Below are 9,930 nucleotides of genomic sequence, written 5' to 3'. Positions count from 1 at the left end.
GCGAGCCTTTTTAAACCAGATTATTTAGTCAGGAAACACATCCAATATATTTCGAATGAGCAGAGAAACAAGCGGTTACTTTAATTTTAAGAAAACAACTGCGCTTTGATTTATTTTGCGCGTTGCCGATGTTTTGGATATGATGGCGTACTTCTTCACTGTGCCTTCAACGATTTGGAACTCCTCGGCATGTGCGAAGCAAAACTGCCAATCCCAGCGACAGCTGCAAAGGAAGGAAATGGCTCATCATCGGGGGGCAAACGGACGTGACAGCACCCGTTTTCGCAGGCAACCTAGTTTAAGAGGGCTCATACATGTTAAAAGCACTTTTTAAAAAAAAAATTTTGATGTAGACGGATTAAGATTTTACAATTTCTGTGTTAAAATCCTTGTAGATAATTGAGGAAGCTTCATTTTGGCTTAAGGGAAAGTGACTTTGGACATTTTTTGGAGATTTAGTGGAAACGTTTAAAATTTTGCTTCTCGTAAGATTTTGTTCGCATACTTGCTCAGATCTGTGGGGAAAAAATCAGGGAGACTCATCCCCAGTAGTGTCATAGAATTGACTAGAATGGGCTTTATATCTGCAATAGTTTTCAAGAAAAAAAATAAAAACAATTTTTTTAACAATTTTTTAAACAAATTTTTCAACAAAAAATTGTTTTTATTTTTTTTCTTGAAAACTATTGCAGATATAAAGCCCATTCTAGTCAATTCTATGACACTACTGGGGATGAGTCTCCCTGATTTTTTCCCCACAGATCTGAGCAAGTATGCGAACAAAATCTTACGAGAAGCAAAATTTTAAACGTTTCGACTAAATCTCCAAAAAATGTCCAAAGTCACTTTCCCTTGAGCCAAAATGAAGCTTACTAAATTATCTAAAAGGATTTTAACACAGAAATTGTAAAATCTTAATCCGTCTACATCAAAATTTTTTTTTAAAAAAGTGCTTTTAACATGTATGAGCCCCCTTAAGGGGAGGTTCTGGTGAAAATGCTATTTTCTCCTAAATGGGTCCCACTATGAAAATTAGTTAAAAATTTGATGTCTTACCAAGTTACTATTAAAATTTTTCATTGGGGAGGCACATTCTATGCCCTGAACCCAGTCGCAGTGCCTTTTTCTCCTATTTAGGCTTTAACTTTAAAAATCTTCTTGCGCATACTATTTTGTCGTAAAAGGTTGGCCTTGACATTTTTCACTTCTTCGATTCATTTTTAAAAGATGCCGGCATGCACAACTCAAAATGTAAATTACATATTTATTTGCAAGCTTTCTAACCAAGCATTTCACTGTAATTGATCAAAAATGTACAAAATAGTCAAATTTTAGGGACTTTTCAGCCTGTAAAGCTTACAATTACTACTGTAATGGATATTTTGAGCTATGCATGCCGGTATCTTTTGAAAATGAATTGAAGAAGTGAAAAATGTTAAGGTCAACCTTTTACGACAAAAAAATATGCGCTGCGCAAGGAGATTTTTTAAGATACAGCCAAAATAGGCTCAAAAAGACTCTTCGAATGGGTTCAGAGCCTGAGATGTGCTTTCAAAAGTCAAATTTTAGTCTACTCGAAGAAAGATTTTATGTTCCGAACAAATTATGGCAGTGAGATCCATTTAGGAAATGGCAAGGTTCTCACCAGAATCTCCCCTTAACATTTTAGGGCGGATGCCATGCACTTAGTCCAGCCTGAAGCGAGCTTCTTACACTGCCAGAAAAAAACATGGCAAAAGTTCACAAATTTCTGCCAATTTTTTTATTGGCTGAGCGATAGCGAAGCCTGTTACTCAGGTGGGGTTGAAAAATTTTTCCTGTCTGCGTGCGTGTGTGTGTGTGTGTGTGTGTGTGTGTGTCCGCGCTACTCCTCCTGAACGGCTCGGCCGATCTCGGCGAGATTTTGCACACTTTTTAGGTATGTCCTTGGCTCGGCACACGCGAAATTTCACTATCCTAGCTCAACTGGTTCGGTTTTTATAGCCGAAAAACACCTAAAAAACGGCGAAAAATCGAGTTTTCTGCAGGCAGATCACTTCTGTCTTGAAGAAAGGGGGTCTGGGGGGGCGGAGCGCCCCAGCCTTGACAAGTTTAAAAGTCAGGCCAATGGGGGGTCTAGCCCCCCAGCTTCGACAAGTTAAAAAGTGAGGCCAATGCTGCCCTAGGCACGAAATCAAATGCTGTTTTGACCTTCAATCACGCAAATTGGTATGCGGATGCCTGGAAAAGAAACCTAAGGCAGGCAAGCGCCGCAGGTGTAACGCCAGGCGTGGATTGTCGTAACTGGCGCAGCGTCGCGAAGCCTGTTACGACAAGACACGGTCTGGCGTACACCTACCTTGTTGGGAATTTATTGCACTTTCAAAGTACAACAATTGTTGTACAAAGTACAATGGAACCAGCATGACGAGTGTTGTGCAGTCCAGGCAGTGTGGTTTGTACATTTCTCGTTGTACTTTATACAATCCCTGATGTACTTTTTTGTATAGTTTTTGCTATACTTGTGGACGCAAGCTGTACGATTAAAATTTTCTTACGGTTTAGCAGAAAATGAACCACGGCCTGGCAACGAAGTAAATGTGGAAGGTGAACAATCCGTAGTTGTCGATCCACTTGGTCATACATTCCGGAGAGTTCGGAGCGATACTCTGCAACAGAGAACATAAAAGTAAATATCCAGAACTAATATCAAGTTATCCAGTTCAATATCCAGTCAGGAAGGCGTAAGAAGTTTCGACAAGGTCGTTTCACTGTGAAAATTTGTTGTCACTTTATGACAAAAACGTGGATGATATTTTCGTCACTTACAAACGATGACAGTCTCATCACTAATTTATGATATTTTCATCAAAGCTCCTTTACTTATTGCATGGGCGTGACAACAATGTCATCAATTGTTTTGATGACATTGTTGTAAGGAAAATGAGCCTTGAAATTATCATCAAGTGACGACTCAAATTTTCACCAGTGTTCCTCCACCTCCACACTCTGGCGGCTCACATAGCGGAGCACAACCGTCAGATCTGTCGCCAGAATGTGAAAAGGTGCTTCGCATTTTGCCGGTTAGATGAAAATGAGCGTTACCTTGGCAACCGAAGCCGATGGCGCTTCAAACCAGCCGCGACCCTGGCTGGGTTTGCCGTACATTCCAAGTCCGAAACCTTGAAGGTTCTTGGACTTGGGGTTGTAAAGCATGAAGTAGGGACGGTGTGATTCGCAAACAGTCTTCTCAGAAAGCTCCTGGAAGTAGTGTTTGCCTGCGCAGAAAGAGCAAATAAGCTCGCAACACTCTTTCGGAGACACGCACTGTCTGCTGAACGAATTCAGCATCGAAAAGCTGAACATTTTTACACATTAAATGTATTGGTACAATTTTATACGTGGTTTCACTCAATTGTTGGCTGAGCGATAGCGAAGCCTGTTACTCAGGTGGGGTTGAAAAATTTTTCCTGTCTGCGTGCGTGCGTGTGTGTGTGTGTCCGCGCTACTCCTCCTGAACGGCTCGGCCGGTCTCGGTGAGATTTTGCACACTTTTTGGGTATGTCCTTGGCTCGGCACACGCGAAATTTCACTATCCTAGCTCAACTGGTTCGGTTTTTATAGCCGAAAAACACCTAAACAACGGCGAAAAACCGAGTTTTCTGCAGGCAGATCACTTCTGTCTTGAAGAAAGGGGGGTTCTGGGGGGGGCGGAGCCCCCCAGCCTTGGCAAGTTTTAAAGTCAGGCCAATGGGGGGTCTAGCCCCCCAGCCTCGACAAGTTAAAAAGTCAGGCCAATGCTGCCCTAGGCACGAAATATCACGCAAATTGGTATGCGGATGCCTGGAAAAGAAACCTAAGGCAGGCAAGCGCCGCAGGCCAAGGTAGGTGTAACGCCAGGCGTGGTTTGTCGTAACTGGCGCAGCGTCGCGAAGCCTGTTACGTCAAGACACGGTCTGGCGTACACCTACCTTGTAAACATGTGAACTTTTTCGTGCCTGTACGTTTCGCAGGATGACACAAATTCCAGCTAAATTGCGGACAAATTTGTAGGAAAAGTACGCATGCGCAAAATAGGGTACTTTCGTAGATCCTAAACCGGAAGCAAGCAGACCAGCAGACGCCAAATTGGTCGGAAACTAACCTCTCTTCGGATCCAAAACTAAAGCCGAGCTGTACAAGTATTGCTCGCGTAACACATATGCACTGCAAACAAGTATCAAACGACGGTATATGTTCAAGTGTGGCCGATGAGTTTGACGAACGTCTCTTTCCCATGTCAAGTTTGGATCCACTTCCGCCAACATGGCGTCTGTGTGCTTCCGGTTCAGGGATCTACGAAAGTACCCTATTGTGAGACTCACAAAAACTTCACAAAGGAATTTAGAACCATCCGGGGGGGCAACCATATGAAATTTTGTTTGTACAGAGGATTCTTCAAAGGTAGGGATTTCGCCGAGATATCCCGTCAAAAATATGCCAGATTTCGCGAGATTTCACCAGATTTCGAAGGAATTTCAACAGATTTCGACCGATTCGGCGCAAGATTTCGGCCAATCAAGTGTACACAGGATTTCGGGAGTGGTGGCCCCCTCGGTACCATTTCATCCTATATAACGACAGCGTGAAATCCGACAGCACTCGTGTAAATCTTGTGAGAATGTCAGAATCGTGTCTGAAAACCTGATAAAAATTCGCGCACCTCTGGAAGCTGAAAACATGTTCTGACATTCTGCAGAACTCAGGCCATTAATATCAGCATAAGTTTCCAGAAATTCAGCTTTCAGAGGTGCGCGAATTATGATCAGGATTTCAGACATGTTTCTGACATTCTGACAAAATTTACACGAGTGAGCCTGCTAACGACCTTGTACTTTGATTTCCGCGGTAGAATTCTGCTTGAACCCATGCATGGTTTCCAAGCAGCACGGCGCTGATGTCTTACCCATGCCGTAGAAGCAGTTCTGAGTGGTGAAGCCAGCCCCGGTGGCCCCAGATTCCTCAATGGGCACGTGCAGGCGAGATGTCTCCTTCCCCTCGCTGTCCGTTTGCAGGATGTAGATGCCATTGGGGGCGGTGTGGTCCTTTTCGGAGATGGTCCGGCCACCGTTTTCCAGCAGGCCTGCGGAGGGCGATCAGGACATAGTAACCTATTTCGTACTCATAACGGAAAGTACTATCATTGAGATTCCAAACGATTCGAGCATACCCCTATGTTGCAATATGGTGTATGTTGCAATGCACGGAGACATCGCACCACAAGCTCTACAAATCGAATACCGTACATCGCACGCTCTACCTGAGCATGCCAGCAAGCACGCTTTAGCTAGCGCATGCCTGCCAAGCATGCACTTACTAGTGCATCCATGCATACACGCTAGCAGAAGCATACATTGCTAGTGCAAATGGGAAAGGGAGTTGTCTGCATAAGGAAGCGTGCACACGGCATGCTTGCACTAGAAAGTGCATGCTGGGCAGGCATGCGCTAGCTAGAGCGTGCTTGCAGGTATGCTCCAGGTAGAGCATACAATGTACGGTTTTCGATTTGTAGAGCGTATATCACAAAGCATACATGGTGAGACTGTTTTGTGTTGCCAAATATTGACCACTTTGAACTTTCGGTGATTGCACTTAAGATGAGAAGGAATATTCTAGTCAGGGTATCTGACTTCATGTGATTTTTCCGGTCTGAACATGAATACGCCCTATCACGAAATTTTCACTTTACCTTTAGATACGAAGTACGTAGTGGCACTGAAGACGTCTTCACCGAGGAAAGTTTGACGAGTCCATTCGGGCAAGTTGTTCTTAGCATGGGGAATGGCCTCGATTTCTTTGACAGCAACCTGAAACAATATCAAATTAAGAGTTCTGAGTAAAATTCAAAGCGATACCTTGTTGCCCTGGTAACTGATTGACTGTCCCATACGTCTCCTCCGTACACGTGACCTCTCGCGCGGATTTTTTTTTTTAACATTTGGGGTGGCGAGGGGGTTAGTTGGCGAAAAGTCTTAGGGTGAAGTTTCTCCATATTATGGTGAAAATTCTCTATAGTATGGTGGTGCAGCTGACTTCGTCACTTACAATTCAAAATTCATTGTAGCTGTTACGGTTAGAGCCCGTTCACCGGTTAGGGTCCGGTCTAACCGCTCCGGCCCGGTTAATGTCCGATACAATATTTTAATTTGAAATCCCTCAGGCCCTAACCGGTTAGGGTTAGCCTGAGGAGACCCTAACCGACCGGCATCGGTTAGGGTCCGACCAGAAAATCAAGAAAAATTGTAGGGGCGGGGGGGCAAGGTTAAATAAATGTTTATTTCATGTTAGCCGCTAACCCTAACCGGTTAGGGCCCGAGGGATTTCAAATTAAAATATTGTATCGGACATTAACCGGGCCGGAGCGGTTAGACCGGACCCTAACCGGTTAGGGTCGACCCTAACCGGCGAACGGGCTCTAACCGTAACATAGCTTTCAGATATTTTGTCAAATTTCTTTTGTATCATGGAGAAAATCTACACCGTAGTTGGTGCAGCCTTTCACCGTAAGACATTTAGAGTGTGAGTCCTCACTGCAGGAAAAATGCGCAGAAACTGTACGGAACATGTCTGGTCAATAATTTGCATGGACCGTCCGTACCTGTCCTACTTCGAAACTTCAGTACTTTTTTTCCGTACCAGATTACATGAGTTCTTGTGGGACAAGTACGGACGTTCTGTACAATTTTCGTCCGTACATTTTCCGAAAAAAGTAGGGAATTTTTTACAGTGCTGCTTTCTCCGCCACTTACCGACACTTGAATTCCAGCGACGGTGCCGAGCGCGTCGAAGATGACGCAGACGCGGTAGTCGTTTTTGCGGCACCAGATGGAAGTGCTGTCATTGGAGGTGCGAACAGAGCTGAAATGGTCCTGCATGGCCTCCTTCACGGTCCTGGGCATCGTGAAGTAGTTGTAGTAGTGGAAGGGGTCGGGGACCAAGCCGAACGTCACTGGAACGAGAATGCAAAGAGTCGTTGACGTCTTGTAAGTCCATGTGTAGGGAGAAACGCCGCGTGTTGAAAGAACCTCTCTCGCCGCCAAATGAAAGATAAGTTTTAACACTCACCGATGAACCTGTTCGGATCTGTGCCCACCGAAAACGCTGCAAAAAGACAATAAATGGCATCAGGTGAAGAAGGCGCAAAGTGCAATGTGTTGGAGGCGTGAGCCAAAGTTTGGCAACCAACGTTTAGAAAGTAGGGGTCCGTTCGAGGGATTCACCAACCCAGTTAAAAGCAGCGAAAATGTTCAGTTTCGGCACGTGATTACCAGTGATGAACGAAGTGCGCACGATTATCATAGTAAAGCACCCCTCGGGTCTGTTGCTACAGGCTTAAAATCAGGGATCCTTAACTTACCTCATAAGGGCATCATAACGTTATGATAAGAGTTAAAGTTATTACCCTTAACTTCTAACATGTTTTCAAAAGGGTAGCCACTGATGGTCGCAGGACCTCACCCTCGCGTGGGGGTGTCGCGGGTCTAGGAGGGGTGCTTCGAGTCTCGTAGGGGTGCGGCGGACCTTGCAAATGTCTTTTGGGAGGGGTTGCCGCGGGTCTGAAGAGGCTGTCATGGTGACCCCCGTTACAGTGGATCTCACGGCTGTCTTTGCGAGCGTGGCGGGATTCCTCGGATACTTCCGCGAGCTCAGTGGCACTCCCGCAAGTACTGCTAGTCCCGCGACACCTCCTCGACAGGTCCTGCCGCCCTCAGTGGCACCGGGTGCCTACCTCGTAGGCGCAAAATCCAATTACAAAACAGCAATTATCTCCATACCTAGACGTTTGCACCCACTAGTTCATTGACGAAAAATAGTCCCCTAGGGATGCCCAAACTGCCTGCAAATTATTGACACATTGAGGAAACTCACCATGTATGAAGCTTTTACATGCTTTGTATAGCAAATGCTTTGTAGGCTTTTAAGAGTGCAAACCAATGTGCACTGAGATTCCAAACACTACAAAAAACGTAACACGTGGAGAATTGCATTGACATCTCGCACGACACGTGCAATGTCTTAGCCACATTGCGTGCGGCTATGCTTCCCGAAAACGCCCAATGCCAATGCAATGAAGGCTTTGCACCTCACGTGCGTTGCACCACTTGGTGGAATCAATACGGCTTCAAATGCATCGCATCAATTGACGCCATACTCAACGAGCGTTTGGATTCTCAGTGTGAGAGATTCAAGCCAGTGTGCCATCATTTTCAAACGAATCTGACATTATTCAAATGAAACTAGATATTACAATTCGCATTCAAACGGATGTGACACCGAATTCAAACGAGCAAGACATAATTCATACTCAAACGAAAGTGACACCGAAAACAGACTTACGAGGCATCGCTCCGTTTTACGAACACGGCAGAAACGGATCCTGGTTTTCCCAGGAAGCCCATAGGGAAGAGACAGATCCTGGTTTACCCAGGAAGCTCATAGGGAAGAGACAGGCGATTTCCAGGGAGTTCCTGGGAAAACCAGGAACCGTTTTTGCCGTGAAGAAAACGGAGGGATTGTAAAATCTGCTTCTTTGTATTATGAAGGAATTCTTCATGATACGAAGTAATTCTACAATGTCTTCATTTTCTTCACAGCTAAGAAGCAAGAGCTTCGCAGACTTTTTCGAGGGCACTTTTCATTTCATGACGAATTTGACGTCACGTTCTTGGAAGAAACTTCCCGATCGAAGTGTATGTCTTCAAGTGGAGTACTTACGCGAAGCCGCAATCCCCACAGCCAACAGGGCTAGGGCGAAAGCCGCACACAAGAGTCGGGCCATGGTTCTGCTGGGACGCTCGGCGCAGCACTAAGCAATGCCCAGAGTCCGACGGCTGCCGTTTTATTTGCTTGTTATCTGGCTCGCGCCACCGGTGGACAGATTCCGAACAGTTTGTCTCTCTCTGCATCACCCTTGCTGGACGCCTCATGAGTGCGAGAGAGGGCGACCACTGTTCGGAATCAGCCTGTAGTGGAAGTAACCTTCCCCCTCCCCGCGCCGGTGTCGCGACGTGGGCTCGCCTCGCCACGGCTACTTCAAGTTAAGAGGGGCGGCGGGGAGGAGGAGGTGCAGAGGTCATGGTCACGTGGTGACTCATGAGGTGAGAGGAACACAGAGCATTGACACGCCGCGTCACCACAGTGAAAATAGAGTACGGACGGACGGAGCACCGTACGGCAGAGGTTTCTCTGCAGAATAGGGAGACCAGCACTCACCTGGTAAAACAACGACATGAAAACTCTGAATGAAAGAACAGTCAGTCTTTCACTCTCTTTAAAGGCGTAATACTAGGGTAAGGCTTTGGAGGGGCATTAAAACTAGGGGTACGCGCCGTTTAGTGTGGCGCGTAGTGTGGCTGAGCGATGCGAATTACTTTGTGCACTTCGGACTTGCTTAAGTAGACGAACTGTGCAACGTATAGGCTCATATGAGTGAAATGTAGCTCTGGGGTATAAATGGAAGTGATTTTCGTTATCAGTAAAAAAAACTGTTGGGATCAACGTCAAACTCGATTTAAAATTTTGGTCCAAAATTCGTCAATATTCGGTAATGCATGAGTCTGGTAAAAAATTAGGAATAGTCACTTTTGAAGTCAGTACAGCAAAAACTGGACTACTGGACGGTCACATTAAACAAAATAGACATTTATTGCGAATTGTTCACTTAAAGAACACGAAAATCAAACAGTCGTGAATTAAAATTAAGTGCTTTTGGACAAACAGAAGACATTGCTAGATACATTGCCTGAGGTCCAAACAACCTGACGTTTGCGCCAAACAAGAACAGAAGCGACATCTACGGCAGTACAAAACAGCACATGCTCAAAGAAAACTTAAAAATACGGAAAAGAATGAATTTATCAATGCACTCAAGGTGCATAACAAGTTATGATAAACGCGTCGATACTTTGATCA

The 9,930-nt window shown here is 45.3% G+C and overlaps 1 protein-coding gene across 1 annotated transcript; it reads right to left on the bottom strand.

Moving 5' to 3' along the window:
* Nucleotides 1–20: 20 nt before the first annotated feature.
* Nucleotides 21–8,885, bottom strand: LOC117642712. The gene is made up of 8 exons (XM_034381169.1): nucleotides 8,734–8,885; nucleotides 7,084–7,119; nucleotides 6,768–6,967; nucleotides 5,708–5,825; nucleotides 4,925–5,101; nucleotides 3,085–3,257; nucleotides 2,538–2,648; nucleotides 21–223 (listed from the first exon to the last, which is right to left on the bottom strand). Exons 1-7 carry the CDS (start codon nucleotides 8,795–8,797, stop codon nucleotides 2,541–2,543), a joined length of 876 nt encoding a protein of 291 aa, XP_034237060.1. The 5' UTR covers nucleotides 8,798–8,885; the 3' UTR covers nucleotides 21–223; nucleotides 2,538–2,540.
* Between the last annotated feature and the right edge of the window lie 1,045 nt (nucleotides 8,886–9,930).

This window comes from Thrips palmi, unplaced genomic scaffold (genome assembly GCF_012932325.1).
Source record: "Thrips palmi isolate BJ-2018 unplaced genomic scaffold, TpBJ-2018v1 HiC_scaffold_16, whole genome shotgun sequence".
Lineage (NCBI taxonomy): Eukaryota > Metazoa > Arthropoda > Insecta > Thysanoptera > Thripidae > Thrips > Thrips palmi.
This window is presented reverse-complemented; position numbering and strand designations above follow the sequence as displayed.